This window comes from Epinephelus moara, chromosome 16 (genome assembly GCF_006386435.1).
Source record: "Epinephelus moara isolate mb chromosome 16, YSFRI_EMoa_1.0, whole genome shotgun sequence".
Taxonomy (NCBI): Eukaryota; Metazoa; Chordata; class Actinopteri; order Perciformes; family Serranidae; genus Epinephelus; species Epinephelus moara.
Genome location: NC_065521.1, coordinates 18,231,039 through 18,250,673, shown reverse-complemented (window position 1 = coordinate 18,250,673; position 19,635 = coordinate 18,231,039). Strand labels below are relative to the sequence as shown.

The following is a 19,635-nucleotide window of genomic DNA, read 5'->3' as shown; positions in this document are numbered from 1 at the left end:
CGTGACCCGTCAGGGTCCCGGTACACTTACCCTTTGGCAGACTGATTGGCCAGACCTCCATCTACAGCACCCTCCAGCAACCCCAGCTGCTTTCTCCACCGCAGAGTCGGGCAGACAGCTGTGGCCAGACCTGCACCTAATGCCTCTGCCACCAACCTGCAGCCTCCACCTACAGATTCCGGCAGACACCTTGGCAAATCCTCCAACAGGAGCCTCTGACAGCAGCCTGCAGCTGCCGCCTCCACCTGTCACTTGTCGAGTGAAAACAGCGATCCTATTTTTCGGTCTTATAGTACATCTAAGAATAATGTCTAATGCGGAAACTCTCTGTGGTTTTTCTGCAGGCCCTGTTGGACTTCACAGACTTCCAGGTCAACCAGGAGCTCTTTAAGAGCTGGGAGGACAATTCCATCTACCAGAAGTTTGGACCTCTGTCAAGCTCCACCTTAAGCTTCTGCCAGCAACATGCAGCCCTTGCCTGCAGATTGTGGCCGCTCCATCTCCAGCCTCCATCAGGAACCTCCAGCTGCCTGACAGCAGCCTGCAACTGCCGCCTCCACCTGTCACTTGTCAAGTGTCAAGTGAAAACAGGGATTCTATTTTTCTGTGATAAAATACATCTAAGAATAGTGTGGAAACTCTCTGTGTTTTTCTGCAGGCCCTGTTGGACTTGACAGACTTCCAGGTCAACCAGGAGCTCTTTAAACATATTTTGGGGGGTTGTGTTACTGTGAAATCACTCTGGGCTAATGTTGTTGACATTTCAGCTGAATTACTTGATAATTGCTTTCACTCTGCCCAGCTTTCTGTTTCTTTGGTTATAACCCAAACGTTACATTGCCATCTGTAGTGAAACAAATAATCCTTGCACCTTTCACAGCTGCAAAGAGGACAATTCTTAAAAACTGGTTGAAATCAAGCATTGTGCTGAATAGAGCCTGTGCTGTATTGTTTTATGATATTAGTCTTGTAGAAAAATCTACAGCCAAGGTTAATGATGCAAAAACTGAGACACACAATTAAGTTAATAGTTGAGTCTACTGAAGGCCTGTATGTGTATTTCTGTGTTGCTCCGTTTTTGGATATGTGTATTTCTAATTGGCACAACAAACCACACAACACAGACATGCTCATTTGAAAGCAGACCTTTATACATATTTACAAAAAGAAAAACAAAGTCTCCGCACATGAGAGATCAGTTGAAGACAGATCATTCCGTCTGCAAAGAAATCGTTCTGGAAAAATCACAAGAGACGAATATTGACACTGAGATGTAAACACAGCAAAACAGAGTGAAACACAAGAGGCCGTTGTAATGAACGAGGAGCAGCTCTGCACCAACGTCTTTGAGGAGGAAACACTAAATGTTTAAAACCGTCCGCCATAAAAATGTCTCGTAGGAGTTTCGCCTCCTACTCGTGTGGTGTTTGGATCTGACACAAATATACACACATTACACACTCATATACACACTACATCCACAAGCCAGAGACCATACAAGCTTTATTATTTTCATATTTTTTAGGTTGTTGGATTTGATGCATACTTAAACGAGAGTAGAGACAAAACAGAAACTCTGGCAGCATGCTCAAAGTGAAATCAAAGTTTGTGTCTTCTCACGAGCAAAATGGAGGGTACGAGCCTGAAAACAAGCGTCACATTTGGCTTTGTTTGCCTGCGGGTGTGCGTCCTGGCTCGCAGAACGTGTTAACATTTCTGCACAGCCTGCTTTTTTAATTTGCCAACATGATGGTGCCTGAAAGCTGGTCGACAGTCATGTGAGCGCATATAGAAAGCCAAAATCCCTCTGCCTTTCCTTGCTAGCCTTTGTCGTTAGCGTCTGTAATGTAATAGCGAGATGTTTCTTTTATCCGTCCCTCTGAGGAATTAAATGTCCCTGAGGTTTCATGTCCATTTTTAAATGTCTGACGAGCTAGCTGCATCCACCATTTTCAGTCTTGGTGCCAAGCTAAGCTAACCAGCTAATGGCGGCAGCTAAACTCAACAAGAAGGCAACACATTTCCCAAAATGTAGAAGTATTCCTTGAAGCTACTGTATTTTCAACCTAACTGGTTGGTAGAGTATACCATTTAGACTAATATATAACAATGATTATTTTGTTGGCATTAACAGTTTGCAGCTTCCGTGAGGATTTGTCAGTGTGCTTATGGCTAATACTTGTAGCATATGTTGTTTTGAATGTGAAAGTACTGACATTTTATCTTGTCTAAAGTATAAAGGTGTTAACATTTTATTAAACTAAATGACAGCCGTATATCTAGAACAAAAAACGCCAGTACCATGTTCTTTAGAAAGGGCACCATTTAGAAATTCATTGAGTTTGAGGCGCTAGCTCATGTGCAGCTGTTAGCTAGAAACTTTGATTCTCTATACTTTTATGTTTTTGGTGTATGCTTAATATTTTGAGGAAAAAGATACAACAAAAATACACCAATTATTATACTGTTAGCATTCAACGGCCCCCACAAGACTCACAAACAGTAGCCTATGTTAGTGGCTACGTTTCATAAGATGTTTGCAACTGCTCACAGCATAACTATTTTTACTTGTCGTACCCTGAACGTTACATTTGACAGCAGTCTGAGAACACACCAAACCCTGATTTCACTTGGAGCATACTGCCAGCTTCACATTTTTGAGAAATGGCTGTACCTGACACTTGTACACAACATTCAACAGTGACTCAAACAAACACACTCCCATATAAACTCTCTCTCTCTCTCTCTTTACTCAAACACACACATTCAGACGTAGCTCAGTGCGGGTTCACTCTTTAATGTGGCCAAAGCCGAGGAGCCAAGCCCATGTTAATTTTCTGCGGGCTCTCTCTGCTCCGAGTCGGTCTGGTTTATTTTTCTTGCAGCATCAAAAGTGTCTCCGATCCGTTGCTGAGCTCCCTGTTTGGCAGATTTACTGGCTTGGCCTCTGAACCTTTGTTTCAGCTCCTCTCGCTCTGATCCCACTCATGTCAAACACACAGATGCAAACTGTACAAGCACACACACACACACACACACACACACACACACACACACTCACTCACAGACACACACAAAACTAGCAGTGCAAAGGGACTGGAAACCTGCAGGACCCAGCATGGATATATTTACTCTAATAGACTGTAGGCAGACTTGCATGCTTAGCATCATCATTGCGGGATGAAATTAAATATATGAAAAGACCAGAGGCTGTTATTATTGAACTAAACCATGCATGTAAATGCATCGTCTCCCAGTAAACCATACAAAATAAAGCTAAGTTTTAATTTAGTGAGTCTGTCTGGCTTCCTGCTTCTCCCACTCCATTTTTTCTGTAAACTACAGATTTTAGTTCCTGCTGCCTCGAGCCGAAGCAGTTTTTACTTTTAAATAACTGTGGGATGAGCCAGATTCTCAAAAAATATAACCATTAACTTTTTGATCCCATTGAAATGGTGCCATGAGTTACACATATGTTAATCAATTTAAAAAAATTATTTCACAACTCAACAGAGTTCGTTGTAGGTTTGTCATAGTACCATTTCGTTTTGTGTGAAACCGCTCAGGGAACTACGTCTTTCGTCTTGCACGATATACGTCACCTACACCAGCTAGCTAGGTACCATAGCTCTGTTCCACGCACAGATGTAAATTCATCTCACCTGATGTGTTTAATCCAGTGACTCCTGGTCTTTTTATTAGCTTGGTAGCAAAACACAAGCAAGACCTGTTGCTTATGTGAGTATATTTTCATTCGAAAAGCACAGGCTTTGTAGCTTTAGTGAGAGAGAAAGCTATGACATCACTAATGCGACGTGGGTTGTCTTTCAAATTAGAGTCTTACAACAATTTGCAGCTTTCTTGATTTGTAAAATCATCTTTTAATTTGACAAAATCATGGCACAATTCAAACGGGAAACAAAAGGTTTTTCGTCTCTCGTCTTATATTTTTTTCCGAAACACGATTCAATGGTGGGCCACCGGAAGGGGAGGGACTATGCCTCTTTATTTCCACAAGTAGGAGTGGGAATGTGCATCAACAGAAGCAGATGGCAACAATTACAAATGTTATAAAAGAAAAAAGAATACTGTGCAGACTTGCGGGCACACAAACATACTGTACAGGCATAAATACACACAAAGACAGACCAACACAAATGTGGAATGAGCGTCCAGTTTGTGAGACATTGTGGTTGAACTGATCGATTTGGGAGCTTGATGTATTCCCCCAAAAATCTGACCTCAACTTCTGACACAAGCAGTTTCACTCCAGACTACAGAAATAAATACCACTAAGAAGAAAGTTAAATAGAGGTGGAACAAAGTTGTGTTGGTTTAACATTTTAACATTAAGAACAAATCACAATTTACTGCCTTGTAAAGTCACTTAAGTCGATCAAATCCCACACGCCAGAGTCCGTTGGACGCCAGTCCTGTTTAGCACTTTCTCAAGTTCCAACTTCGTATAATAAGGGCTTCTTTATAATACATCGGGCCTGCTTCATGATTTACAGCCAGATGTCATTAGCAGCTGGAGCTACAGGACCAGCAATATATTACTTTTTTAGTTGAGCTGGAACCCACTCAAAGTCACTGATGGCCCACGTTGGGTCCTGAGCCATAGGTTGAAAACATGCATATTCTGTACAGAGTCTTTTGGAAGTTCAGTTCATACGTCGGTCCTCTTCGAAACATGTTTTCTTGTCCATGTCATATCAAACACTACTGAAAAAATCTTTCTAAAAGCATCTTGATATTCTACACAGCTCAGTATGCTGAGATAACTGACCTCACCAAAGTTACAATAAAAACAGTTTCAGTATCTACGTGCTAGAAATATGATTTTGGATGCTAGCAATTAAAATATCCCTCTTTTGCCAAAAATGTCTGGTAGTAGTGGCTCTGGTTATGACGCTTTAGACCCATTAAAACCATTTAAAACAGATTCAATCATGAATGTCAGGAGGAACATTTTTTGACTTACATGAGAGGCTTCATTGTGCCTCGTCTAATAGCAGCTAAACTGTTCTTTTCCCAGCAACTTACAAAGGAAAGAAAAATGTGTAGATTTGTCAGCAAACTGGAGTTGATGTGCAGATGTTACTTTTGTCCTACGTCACATTAAACATCTTTCCTAAATCTGTACACTGTCCTCGTGGGATTCCAGACAAACTAAACCAACACTAAGAATAGGATTTTTCCTGATGTTATAAAACACACCAGATCCACCGTCTTCATCTCTGCTCACTTTTTCCCACACCTACACTAAGCTCTCTGCTGCGTGGCAGTGCCCAATATATGCGTAGGATCTCTGAACCTTGAGGGGAACATAATGGAAACATCTCCTGCAGTGTGTCTGTACGGCTGCAACGTCCTGGGAAAGCAGATCTGTAACCTCATCAAAGCAGTCGCCCTGCTTTTTTTCGGCCTTTCATCTTTATGGTCACATCTCGCGGTCAGACCCCACCTATCTGAAGAAACCAGCCAAACTCTCACTGTAGGTGAACTGTTGGTGAACATCCAGGAAAAGATGCTCAACAGTGCTATTTACTGCCAAGTAATTACCTGCTTAAAGCCCTTGCTATAACTGCTCATTAATTTCCAAACAAATACCCACATCACAGAGAATATTTGGACACTTTTCTTGTACCGTCTCCTTTAGTTTAGCTGTTGTTAGGCTGACAACAAACAGTTGTAAGAACTGTCTCTACTGATGTGTTCAAGGATGCTCAGACATTTGAGTGAAGAGCAGCCAAATCCTTTTCGCCACATGTATGTTTGTTTGTCCTCTTGCTCCCATTTTCAGACAAGAGCCTGTTGACCAAAATCTTTTGAGCATCTGACCCCCAATTCTATGAAGGACGGCCAAAGATGGAGTGTCCTTGAAATCTGAACTCAACACATAGTAAAGTTTGGAAAATGCTGCTTGCATCAAAAAACCTTTGAAATCTTGGGCATTCTGCATGTTTTAGTCAGATGCTTTCAAAGTGTACTGACTTTAATAGAAAGCAGCGTCTGCCTGGAAGGTACAAAATCAATCTAAACACATCTGTTCTGCTTTGGAAAATAATTGGCAGTGTGTATGTCATTTATAATCAATGGGCAAAAACATGCAAAGCCACCAGTATGGTCTTTTAAGGCAGCGCTAATTTAAGAGGGGTTGGATGATTTTTTAAATGCTGAATATCTAAAAAAAAAAATTCTCTGTGGAGGCTCCAGATCCTAAACATCCTCTCCCATGTCCTCTTCACAGCACAGTGTCAGTTAAACTGAGTGATCTGGACGTGCTGTTCATCCTTCATTCAACATGCTATGCAGCCTATGCTATTCTACTTTTTCTTTTTTATTCACAAGTCTTTTGTCACGATGCAACAGTCTTTGTTGTTCACATCCTTCTGTACATACTTCAGTTTGTTTTTGTGTAGCTTAGTTTGAGTTCGTCACTATAATGAAAGGATGCCTCTTTTGTTTGTAGATAAGTGCATGCGCATGTCATAGTCTCTGTACATACAGTATGTGTGTGTCTCAGTGTATAAGTTAAGTGTGTGTCTGTGTGTGTGTACATGTGTGTGTCTTAGTGTGGACGTTAACATAAATGTGTGTGTGTTTGTGTGTGTGTTTAAGTCACTGAAAATACGCCCTCCTTTTCCACGACACATTCAAGCGCTCCTCGGTGCCCTCTGCTGCAGCTTGCTCCTGCTCTTCCTCCCCGCTGCTCTTCCTCCCCCTCCTCCTCCTCCGCCTCCTCCTCTTCCTCCCCCATGCTTGTGCCTCTCCGCCCTCTCTTTCTCCTTGTTCGGGGCCAACATGATGTCACCGTGGCGACGGTGGTTGCGTGGGGGTCGGTATCCTAGTGCCCGGCAGTGCTGGCCGATGTTTCCAGGGTGAATCAGCGCCATCACGTCCTCGTACCAGGGCTGGGTCCCTGCGCTCTGGTAAGATGAGGCAGACCAGGAAGCGAGGAGGCGATTGGCCGAGGGGCTCCAGACGGTGAGGCGGACAGTGACGGCGGTCCAGTGGTAGCCATGCTCTTCCACCTGGCAGTGGTAGACACCGCCGTGAGACAGCTCCGCTTGACGAATCAGGACACCCCGCTCGATCACCACCAGCTGGTCACCTGTGACCACCTGGAGAGAGAGAGAGAGAGAGAGCAGGAGATCAGAGGAGGTTCAAGTTTAAGTTCAAGTTCTTTATTTATCATATGCAGAAAGGTGAAAGGAAATTGGTGCTACATGCATCATTAAAGTAGAAGGCTGGTGGACAAGTACTGGACAGAGTTTATATCCACCAGTATTAATGTTCTTGAACACTAAAGGACAGCATTACAGTAAAACGTGTGTGTGTGTGTGTGTGTGTGTGTGTGTGTGTGTATGTGTACCTGGTTTAGTTCAGGACTGTTCTCTCCAGCCTGTTTGTACCAGGTAACAGCAGCGTGTCTGGATCGGGGAAGACACTCCAGGTAGGTGCTGTTGCCCTCAGCAACCACCATCATCCTCTGCTCCGCCTCCACCTGCAGCCCGGCTACATGAAATTGAAACAAAGACGTAACTGGTTAGAGAACTGGTTTTTGTTTGGTTTTAATTTTGTTTCCTTTTTTGCAGAGAACTCAGTCCCTGGTTCTCTCTTTATTAGCTGCAACCAGCAGCTTTGAGGCTCGTAGAGCTGTCGCAGTGAAGGAGTTTCCTTTGTGGTGATAAAGGGTGGCTCAACAGCGTGATATACAGTAAAACTGCAATTTTTGTTGTTTTTGCACATTACTTCATTTATCCTGACTGGAGTGCTTTGTAAGTAAGCTTTACTGTTAGGCAATTATTTGGTATATTGCTGCTTTTCAAATGACAAAGACGACAGTTTTTAAACAAATTAAATACTTGTTCATCGTTAAATGTAGAACACAGAGACAGTAAAAACGCAATAAGGGGCACTGCGTTTTTTCAGCTGACACACTTCGGTTGCATCTGGTTGCTATGATATGAAATATCCATAGGAGTAAAAATGGCAGCACAACGTGGAGTGCTTGCTCTGGATGGAGGGAAGATTGAAGCATGTAAAGAGAGAGGACGGACCTGCTGGACTGTGTGGGCTCATAATTAATTTCTCCTCCATTGCTGTTTAATTGGTCTTTGTGGTATTTGCCATACCCCTGCTCCACTGTGAGTGGACATCTGGGTAAAAAGTGACAATGACCAGCACAGCATTTTACCCAAAGGTGAATGTTTTCCAACTGTCAGCCACCAGAAAAAAGAAAAGGCCAACGTGCAGGGCTCAGTTTTGCAGCTCGAAACGCTGCTCGTCATTTGTTGCAGAGTGCACATATACAGAGCTTCCATGAGAGAAGGAGAAGAACATGGTTATAGTAGTAGTGACAGTTGCTTACCATCCCATGTGGATGGCTTGTCAAAGGCGTGGCATTGTGATATTGCGGTTATTGTAAAAGCCCTATTGGCTCCCTCTGTTTGTCCGCAAATATTTCTCCAGCCTTTGGCGGCCACAGTTTTTGCCCTAGGACACTGAAATTTGGCATGGAGGTCAAGTGTTTGTGAGGTTGTTTGTGAGTAAATGCATGCATGTGCGCATGTGGTCACAGCTATTATGAATTTGCACTTACCACTAATTTTATGTTTTTGCCTATTTAGAAAATACATTTACTTTACTTTATTGTCAGTGTTTTTTACTCATCTGTAGAGTTCATCTGGATCGAGGGTGGATGGGGGTCATATGTTGTGCAGATTATAAAGCTTCTTAATCACATATTCAATCATGTATTTGTTATTTGGGGCCATATAATTAAAACTGGCTGAAAAGCTGTCACTAGTTTCATCTAAATGTATCTTACTGTTGCTGAGGCACTGTTAAAGCTGTTGTTACTGCGACTGCCTGCCAAACGTTACACCATTATAATTGTGTCAAGCACTGGTGTATTGCTGAGTGAACCAATACAGTACAGTAAATTAGCTCCTCACCTCCCTGTCTGACACACTGAGTTAGCGGATCCTCATCTTCCCCTAAGTGACGAGCATTCCTCCTGTAGAGAGAAAAACAGGATATTACATTAAATGAAGAATTACAACTCACTTTAAGAGGTGTTCGTTACACCCTGTAATATGGAAGTGTTTAACTTAACCATTAACACACTGACAATGAGGACATGATAATAATTCGGTTTAATCCACCTGGGAGCTTCACTTTGCTCAGCAAATTTCACACCAATTGGCCTTTTATATTATTGGATTTTGTGTGTGCAAAGTGGAGATTTTAGCTGATGGTAATGATGGTAGTACTAGAGAAAAGGTCCGGGCGTCACCAAAAACATTATAATTTGCAAGTTTCATGGAATATATCCATTTGTCATAGTCTGTAATGGGACCAAGTGTGGGTCAAGTGGAAAAAATGCTTAAAATTTAATCAGAAAGATTTGAGTTCAGATGTAATTTGAGCCACATTTCCAACTATCAACAAATGTGGTTTAGATCTGATTTGAGAAGATCAATTCCATGTGTTTGTACTTTGCTGTTCAGACTTTAGAGAACAAAATCAACTTGTGGGAGATATGCTGCATAGTCAGATCAGTATTGTTTGGAAAAACACATCTAATCCGATGTCCCTACCTGCGCACTGTGGGCATGTAGGGGCTGCAGGCGTGTCCATCCCAGGTGCAGTAGGGATCTCTGGCCAGGCAGCACTCAGCGCAGGCCTGACCGTACAGCTCACACTGGTACAGAGCCAGCTGGGACACACCCTCCTTGGAGCCCACAAACAACCACTGCTGGAGGAGGAGAGGAGGAGGAGGAGGGGGTGAAAGATAGAAATAGAGATGGAGGAGAAAACAATGGACAAACAGGGGGAGAGAGGAGGCAGAGTGAGGGATGGTCGAGGAAGAAGGAGGGAGGAATGGAAGTAGGAAGGGGAAAGAGGAAGTAGGAAAGAGAAGGAGAGTAATAAATGAAGAGGAGCCAAGAGAGAAAGAAGGCATTCAGTTTGCACCCATAAAACATAGAGACGCATTGACAATCAACAGCTAAACCAGATCCATCTTCACTATGAGTCACACATCCAACTCACACTGTAACGATGTCAGTGTGTGGCCATGGGAAGAGAGAGTGTGTGTGTGTGTGTGTGTGTGTGTGTGTGTGAAAGAGAAAGAGAAACATGGTTATGCTTGCTTTTTATAATCCTGATGTGTGTATGTGTGTGCAAACCAGCTTTAGATTTCTATTTCATGAAACCCAGACTGTTTTAATAATGCAAAGTGTGTGTGTGTGTGTGGGTGTGTGTGTGTGTGTGCGTATGTGTGGCATCTCTTCATTACTGCACCGACTGAGGTAGGGTAACCATAGAAACTGGTGATGAAGCTGTCCTTGGAGACACAAGGTGGAGAGATGAGTGATAAGTGTGATGTTGTGCATGTTTGTGTGTGTGTGTGTGTGTGTGTGTGTGTAGGGGAGTTTGGAAGTTTGAAAGTGAGTTTCTGTCTCTGTCTCTCATCTGTTACCTTTTTCTTTGAGAGTGCCATGGCTGTCACTGGTGATTTGTGCTGTGAGGAAGAGAGACAAGAAATCGAGTTTAAATTGAGACAAAATATGAAACTGTCGCGCTAGACAGACAGATAGATAGATAGATAGATAGATAGACAGAAACAGAGACAGTTAAAAGAGAGGGTCAACACATGTTGAATCAATTTCTAAGAATAAATAAGACAGTAAGAAAAATAAATAATTTGTCTGAACATCTTTGGGTGCGGCTGCAAACCCAATATCAGTTTTCAATCATCCACATCACTTTCAATGGGTTTCACAAAGCACATACAGAAAAAAACAAGCTCAGACCTTGCTCAGACAAAGAAATCTTAACCACATCAGTCAATACAGAGTTCATATGAATTTGAGCCTGGAGTGGAATACACACTGAGCTGAACTGTGAATACTGTGAACTGCGGTTTTAGGAAAAATAGTCTTGATAATGACGTGCAGCTGTAGAATTTTATGCAAAGTATGTTATAAAATGGTGCACAGTAAATGTGTTGTTTCATGCCTTGGAAAACACAATATACAGTATAATTGTATCCTTTAATAGCGAGTACATGAAGGAAATGGTTTTATCCAACATGATTAAATCTGTCATTATAGAATAGAATAGAAATTTATTGTCACTGTTTAATTGTTTTTAAAAGTGACAATAAATTTCTATTCTATTCTATAATGACAGATTTCATCATGTTGGATAAAACCATTTCCTTTATGTACTCGCTATTAAAGGAGCATACCACTGTGTTTGCCAGTTGTATCTTCTTAAATCATGCTTTACAATATTGCTGACTATCTGCAATGTCAGCCATTCATACCGTAGTGTTTCACTATGTATAAGTCATTGGTTTTTACTGATTTCCGTACTGTATGAACAGTACAGTAGGTCGACAGCTGAAACTCTTTATAGAAAGGTAATTCATCACAGTGAACACCATTTTTGTTGCACGGCAGTAGTCTTATGTGCAGACTAAGGTTATCGTGATATTGCTGTTTTGACGATAATCATTTAAAAAATGAAATATTTAGTTCATGTTATTAATTCACATATGATAATATTGTGTAAATAATCCACCACTTCCTTCCCCCTTCCCAAACATCATCTGGCTGGCTTTACACTTTCCATTAAGTGTAATCGCTCTTTTTGTACACTTTTGTACAGTTATGGTTTCAGACTCTCTCCATCTCCCTGAACTCATATTTTGAGTGCAATTCGTTTCCCAAAAAAATAGATAAAACAGACAAAGTTAAAGACATATTTGACTGATAGCATTATTTTTTTTTCCTACCCAAATTTTCTATAAATATCACAATAATATTGTTATCCTGAACTCAATTGGCCATAGTAAATGAAGTGAAAATCTGATGCTGTGCCAGCCCTAGTACAGACTGTTGAAAATTCAGTGCTGCATGACGTCTTGACAATAATGTTACTCTAAGGTTGAAGAGTCTGATATTTGATTTTCATACCACAAGTAAATGAATGGTCACAAATGGCTGCGTGAAAGGCAGCAACATACATTCAAAAATCTGAAACACAACAACTAAATCTGCAGAATAATGCTGTTGTGCAAAGTACACAGATGTAAAGTTCATAAAAAATACCGTGAAACATGCTGGTGTAGAGAGTACACTGTGTTTTTCTATACCTGAAAGACCTGCAGCTGTTCCAGAGTTACCTCCTGACTCTGACCGTGTTCTCTGTGCAGATGGATGGCCTTCAGCACGAGGCCCGAGTCTGCAGAAGTTAAAAACATGTATAAATATATAGTCATTATGAAAAAAACATCCATGTTGGGGCTAAAATGCCAAGCACACAAATCTACACTCTCAAAAACTTCAAAGAGAACGTCCTCCCCACACACTCTACCTGTGCCGATGAACAGGACATCGTAGGTGCCGTCCACAGCCTCGACTCTATCCACCAGCAGTTTGCTGAATTTGTAGTGGACACCCACTCTGACCAGGAGGGGGCGCTCTCCCAGTGGCAGCACATTTTCCTAAAACAGTGTGACAAAATGCAATACATTAGATGTGATGTACAATTGATTTATTGCGTTTCTGTTAAATCATATTTGTCAGTGTTGGACTGCACGGTGTCCCTCTGGTGAGGACTGTCACTTTCATTTTTTAATCTCACTTAAGTATTTGGATGGAAATCGAGGGATAGTATGCTGACCTGACTGTAAAATAGGCCACAGTCTAATTAAATTAGATTGGTGTAATTTTAAAAAGTGACATATCAGCTGAACCTGCAGCAGCGGGTGAGTCCTGCTGAAGAAGATGACGTCGTCTGGATACTCTCTGGTCGAGCTGTAACTTCCATACGTGCTGCTGGGACACTGAGAGAGAGAAGGGAGGGAAAGGAAAAGGATAAATACGTCTTGAAGACATTGAGACATTTTTATTCAATACATGTTCAACTTAAAAGCAGTTGCCTGAAGGAGTTTTGGGTAACTTACAGTCCCTGGCCGTGGGTAGGGCACCTTGCCTGTAAACTCCGCCCACTTGTACTGAGGTCCCTCCTTGTGAAGAAAGTTTCCCTTGAAAGCCCGAACCACGTCCTCCATTCGATAAACGCACACTGCTGAACCATTCAGGATGTCACTGCGGATAGACAAGAAAGAAATGAGAACTGTCATTCATCACAGTCAGACTCATATAATCTTTCCATCCATTATTCCTCCAGCACGCATGAATAAAAACATGATCTGAGCTGAATGTCTTTAAAGGATTCACTTGATGAGCTGAGGTGGTCTTAAAGCGGTAAATTAAATAAGAAAGTGATGTACTGTATGTACTGTATGAATAGCCGTGAGTCATTGTGGCTTTTCAGCTTGAACGCATCAGTTGACTGAATGCGCTCCAAACCAAAGTCCAACTTAGATGAATGCGCTGCTTTTAGCACGAGTCCCCACCACAACACACCCCATCCACTGCAGTTAAGCTCATGGTTAACATTTGGCTAAGTGTACGTGAGTTACAGATTCCAGCTGAATTTGAGGGGCAGAGCTGCTTCGAACAGACCAGTGTTGTGATGGATCAGGGTGGTTTCCTTCAGCTCAGACGGCTGACACATACAGGGCCCTGTGTTACACCCGGCACACAGCTGTCAATGCTAATTTCAGACTGATGGAGTTTCGATTTTTACGGCCAGCGCCCACATTCGTAAGTAGCAAATGTTCTTCTGCCCATCTGTGCATCCATGGGTGTGCAGGTTTTCTGAGGTGTGGTTGGGCACATTGTTGGCATACTGATATTCCGAGGCAGCAGAAAGCGACAGCGCCAACGACCAACAAAAACCCCCAAACTTATTTGGCTGAGCATTTTCTTGCTCTTTAAAGGGCACATTATTCAGATAGTCAGATGTGCTACATAGGCGGGTTCACAACACGCTTGCACTCAGTTTGTTACACTCACAGGGATGTGTTTATGGGTTGCATGTGGGTAAAATGCTACATCATTAATGATGAAAATATTAAATGAAGCTCGGCCTAAGTTCAATCGGACGACTTTCTGCTTTATCCATTCACAATTTTCTCTTTATCCAACTCCCCAATCAGCTGACTATGGGTGTTCCCTCTGCTGTCAAACTTTGACATGATCTCCTTCAGCCATTCATGTTGCTGCTGCCAAACTTTAAACCTGTTCTCCTCTCTGCTCCTATCAGCTGCCATTTTAGGCTGAATCGTCGCACCCTCCTCCACCCCATTCACCAATAGTCAGCCAAGGACAAGCTCAATAAAAGCCCACTCCACAGTGAGGGGATCCCTAATCTACTGCGTCTTCACCAATCTCCTGGAATAGATGACGTCACGATGTCTTACTTATGCGCACATGCAAATGAATATTCTTTTCTCTCAGAGCGAGTCTCTCCTGACTTAACTACATTCTCTAAAATGTGAACATAGCAGAGAGCAGAGCAGAGCTGCAAAGCTGCTGTCTGACTTTTTTTTACGAGAGAAACTGTATGCAGTTATTCATGTGGACCAGAAAACTTCATTGATTATTTCAAAAGCTAAAAGTTTAGCTCTGTTTTCTCTGTCAAGTCCCACAACATGCGCTACAATGACATTACTGCTCTTACTGCATTATGCTCAGCAGAAAACTGCTCGCTTCTCCAATTTGCCGAATCCACTACATAAATAACAGTGCTCCATGTGCAGGCACATCTGATTTATAAAGGGAATGGGAGATTAATGTTACCCTCAAAACACTCCTATGATTATGGGACAAAATCAACCCCTTTTGCCCTTGCACTTTACTTTGTGCCCAGATTATGGACCATTTAACTAGCAAAGGTTGAGTTGGACACGCCCTAAATGCACTTGCATCGTGCACTTTAGAACATGCATTGTAGATTGTTTAAATAGGCCCCACAGTATGTGAGTCTAATTTTTCTATGGGGGGAAACTATTTCTTCTCCCCTTTACAGAAAGGTCAGAGGTCGCACTCCATAGGTCAGAGGTCCTGTGGCTGGTCTGGATTTAGTGTGTTGCTCAATGGTACTTCAGAAAGGAAAAAGTCTTTCAACGTGAGCTTAAAACCCTGGTACTCTCTGTGAATTTGAATGTAAACTGAGATGCCTTTTTCTCCCAAGTTTTCTGGTATGTATTGTCTTGTAATATGGAGTAATATGAGATGGGTGGTTGATGGTGATGATGGATGCTTCATTTTTTTGTAGAAATACTTTATAATATAACTATTGATGAGTGAGGATCCAAACAAGTGGACAGGAGAGGTTAACGAATTTAGCGGCTAAACTGTATCAGTTCCTGACAAATTTGCAATTATTTGATCAGTTATGTCTATTTTAGATAAACTCCCCGAACAAACAAAAAATGAAGGGATGTATGAATGAGGAAAAAGCAGATAAGTTAATAAATGAACATAAATATGAACGAGGAGGAAATTAATGAATGAAAAACACAAACAAGCAAACCAACAAATGAATGAACACGAACTTCTCCAAAACATCCATGCAAACTCCCTCTATATGTACTGCATGTGATAAATGAAGAGATGATCCAATGAAAAACAAAATGAAACATGCAAAGAACAGAGGACAGCTCCACAGCCTGCACTCTCCACTTCATCACAGGGGACAAAAACCTCAGTGTGTGCAATCATGAGTGAGCCAGAGGGAGAAGTTTCCATTCAGAGGGAATGACCTTCCTGCACTCTGCAGTTCTGTGGTTGGGACCCCACCCTGGGTGATGCTTTGGATTTCTGTCCGTTCCCCGCTGAGATTCCAGACACTTTCCAAAACCCAGAAAAAGAACCAACTCCCTGCTCTGCCATGCCAAATGTCGTCATACCTCTGCAGCTACTGTGGAGCTCCGGCGTCCACTTCAGAAACCGGGTTATTCTCAGAGCATGCAGTATCGTCGTTAAGTTCAGTGGAAATTGTTGCTCACTCGCTCATTTGATTGGGCTTTTCCTCACTTTATATTTCCCTCCACTTAATTTCACCCAGCGCCTGGGTCTTGTATCCGTGCACCTGTTTTCTGTCTTTCAGAATGTCGGTGTTAATGAGAGCCTCTTTTTTTTTGAGTATCAGACTTTTTCCGTCCGTCTGTCTGTCTTCCATCTATCGTGTAGTTTTCTGTGTTGGTGTCATGGCCCTGTCCCTGAAGGGGCAGAAAAATGCCTTTCTCCTCCTCCCTATAATGATTGTCTCTTAACATGCGAACAAATAGCCATTTTGTATTCTAACAGAAAGCATATTGTTTATGGACTCTAATCAAACCCATTTCAGGGCTGCTTCATATTTTCCATGTTTTGACATGTTTTTTAATCAAGTTTTAAGTTGCACAGTTTGTTGTTGTTCAGGTTTGACCTCTGGAAGATGCATACTGTATTCTGCAATCTGCCCTAAAGTTTTTCTTTCTGTGGTTTTTTCTGTGGTCTCCTTAAAAAGACATCTCAGTGAGAAACTCTGATTTAACGGAAAATGAGTGGAGAAAAAAACGGTAATTTGATGGCTGAAAAAACAGTTGAAAGCTGCAGCTTCTGTTTGATTCACTGCAGCAATTGTGCAATTGGAGAAACACCATGATGGTCACATGTCGTGTGGAAGTAACACGCACACAATTAGCCTCATAGGCTGGTATGAGTGTTGCTATATTTCCATAAATCATCCTGATGAATCTCTGTTTGTGTGAGGAAAATACAACATGGCTCAAACTCGAGCCTCTCCCATCCCACACCCACACCCACACTCACATAAACACACACACAGTCTCTTCCTGTATCACAGTCAGAGCACTCATGATGATGATGATGATGATGATGATGATGATGATGATGATGATGATGATTTGATGGTAAAGGCTCACATGAGCTCCATTTTGTTAACATGAATGTGTTTTATTCATGAGTCAAAGTGTGAGGGAGGGCTCTGCGGCCTGTGTGTATCTGTCAGTATGTGACATCATCTCTGTGTCACACATTACATTGTGACATCATGTGACAGATTCTGTCTCAACTGCATTATTGTGTTATTGACAAGTTTTTTCTAACTGCTAACTTTTTTAGGTACTGTAATTCTTAATATAATGATAATAATAACCTCTTGAAAATAGCATGTATTTAAGTCGTCATTTCATGAAGCACTAGAATTTATCCTTAGAAATGACATGTCTCTGTGGTGTATTGATGAACAGGTGTCAAGTCAGTGGTGAGAAATCTTCTCCTCATGAATCGTCACGAACTAAAACATCATAATCACCTCCACTGTCATCTGCAGTCTAATTAAATGCTTTGACTTTTATCTATTATGCTAAATTTCTTTTTAAACAGCGACCGTGCCTGATGCTGCCACGTGGTTGCCTGATGCAGCTGCTTTGACCAAGAAGTTTGATTTTCAACCAGCATGATTAATGTTTGACTTTATTTCCAAACAAACTCTTTTTTTTTCATCTTTGTTTTTTTAGCTGACTATTTATTTTCAGGAAATCATATTTACACCTATAAGGCTTCCAGTCCTTCTCTTATCCTCCACTCTTCTGAACTCTAGAGGTCTTTCTTTTACACTCAGAGAGAAGAAGATTTTTGCTGTCCTGCACTTTATCACAAAACAGCTGAGCCTATATATATCTGTAGGGGTTGTTAATCAATACCAATGACTCAGTGCAGTTTTTTTTTTACTATGAGCAATCTCAAACTCTGGAAATTCAAGACACTCCCAGTGCGTCCCACCCACCATCATACTGGCTCTTTCAACCCTTAAACAAGGATACAAAGAGTACAAAGTGCCATTTAAAGTTACTCAAGTGTATTCCCTTGTTTTTATCTTTACAGAGGTACACACCTGGAGGTGGTAAACAGGCCGTAGATGAGAGGGTTCTTCTTGTCTTTCCCCTGGAGGATAAAGATGTCTTCTAAATTGAGGGAACAAGGAAAGGAGGGAGAGATCAGGAAAAGAGGGGGGAAGGAGACAAAGAGGTAAAACATTAGTTAAGCCAGAGTAAAAATCACGACAGTGTCTGAACAACTGGAGGAGTTTGATTAGTGTTGCACCTGTGTGTGTGTGGGTATCTATCACTCTGACTGTGTGACTAATAGCGTTGGGCGTGCTGGCAGCATGGCTGGCTGGCTGCTTGTAATGAATCTGTAGCCATTAATAACCAGCCACAGTGGGAGAGCTAAGCGCCGAGTCCTCCACAGGAGAACAACACCTGCTGTCACACACACTAACACCACGCCTCGGTCTTCACTCTCCATCTCAAACGCAGCGAATCACAACATCTGATACGTATTTCTCACTCCGATGGCGGCCCCTCACACAGCGCAATCAGGTGGAGTGTGGATTATCGCTCTCTCCATCTGTCTGTCTTTAAAACCTCAGACACCATTGGCATTATGGATTTTTAAATGATGTTCTAGCTTTGAAGAAATGACACTGATTGGCTCCTTGGTGATGTTTATATTCATATATAACATGGTATATCAAACACCAAATGTCTGATCTTGACAGATTTTAAAGAGATGATAATTTTTTGCACCGCAACTTTGATTCATGACATCAATCAAAGCTCTATGTACTGATGGCACTGGACAGTAGATCAGAATGAATCAGCTACAACACCGATAAAAATGAATTTACTATAAAAAAAAATGCATTAATTTCATTCATTGTTCATGGAATAATGTTCTGGTAAGTGTGTCCCCATTTTGTTTGTATCTTGAAATACATGTAAGTCCATCAAAATTAAACAGGTTATATTTATTTTGGTAGACTTGGATAAAAACAAACATGGTGCCTGAGATATTGTGTGAAACAAATAAAACAAACCGCTGTTCTATAAAATCCATATCCTGTTGTTTCTCTGTTTGGGGTAATCACTGTCATTTTCCCAAATTACAGTGGTAATGAAGCATGTCACAAATAGATGAAAGTATTAATGAACAGATGACAGGATACAAAAAAAAACAAAACAGATGGCAGGAGTCAGGAGACAAAAATTGTCTTCTAAAAGTCTCTCATTTACAGACTTTCTATCAAACACATCATGTATGTATCAGCATGTTTACAATAAAACTCCATGGGGTGTAAGTGCAAAACTAGTCCATGAATCCAGACATCCGCAAAATACTCACTGAGTGGGCAAATAGACGCCCTGTCATAATAAGTACAGATTAGTGTAGTCTGACTCAGGGCTGCCCACAGAAATGGCTTGGCCCTAGAAAAGGTCCAGTGAATGGGCCTTTCTGAATTTGCTTTACTCATGTCAAGGTATAAATGTAAACTGACTGAGAGAGACGGGGCTACACAGGCACTATCTTTCTTTTCCTCATAGGAAGTGATGGTGCTTGATGGCTCCTTCACTGACGCTAGCTATCTCTTGACTAGAAACGTTAGCTCTAATGATAGTCTTCTGGCTGTCATCTGCCCCTTCAGCCTGTTTGGGAGCTGCCCACTGAGCTGACTGAAAAAAAGTTGGCCATTACTTTCCAGCTCCCACTTTCTCTTCACTTTTCTTTCCTTGCATCCCAATTTATGTGCAGGTCCTGGCATGGCAAGGAAATTCACTTAAACATTAGCTAATGTTTAGTTTAGATCATCAAACTTCTTAGATCACGTGGCCGGACGACGTTTTTTTTTTTTTTA

At 41.7% G+C, this 19,635-nt stretch overlaps 1 protein-coding gene across 3 annotated transcripts in view; it reads right to left on the bottom strand.

The window, feature by feature from the left end:
- Nucleotides 1-1,146: 1,146 nt before the first annotated feature.
- The window catches only part of sema3h (sema domain, immunoglobulin domain (Ig), short basic domain, secreted, (semaphorin) 3H), a 76,265-nt gene continuing 57,776 nt past the window's right edge, over nucleotides 1,147-19,635 (bottom strand). For 2 of the 3 annotated variants that reach the window (XM_050066034.1, XM_050066032.1), the window contains 10 exons: nucleotides 17,836-17,905; nucleotides 12,986-13,130; nucleotides 12,776-12,865; nucleotides 12,394-12,523; nucleotides 12,173-12,261; nucleotides 10,493-10,534; nucleotides 9,609-9,766; nucleotides 8,964-9,025; nucleotides 7,379-7,521; nucleotides 1,147-7,127 (listed from right to left, as the gene is read on the bottom strand). In XM_050066034.1, coding sequence (XP_049921991.1) covers nucleotides 6,660-7,127; nucleotides 7,379-7,521; nucleotides 8,964-9,025; nucleotides 9,609-9,766; nucleotides 10,493-10,534; nucleotides 12,173-12,261; nucleotides 12,394-12,523; nucleotides 12,776-12,865; nucleotides 12,986-13,130; nucleotides 17,836-17,905 — 1,397 coding nt within the window. In that variant the 3' untranslated portion in view covers nucleotides 1,147-6,659. The remainder of the gene's footprint in view (nucleotides 7,128-7,378; nucleotides 7,522-8,963; nucleotides 9,026-9,608; nucleotides 9,767-10,492; nucleotides 10,535-12,172; nucleotides 12,262-12,393; nucleotides 12,524-12,775; nucleotides 12,866-12,985; nucleotides 13,131-17,835; nucleotides 17,906-19,635) is intronic. The other variant, XM_050066033.1, reaches the window with a different exon arrangement.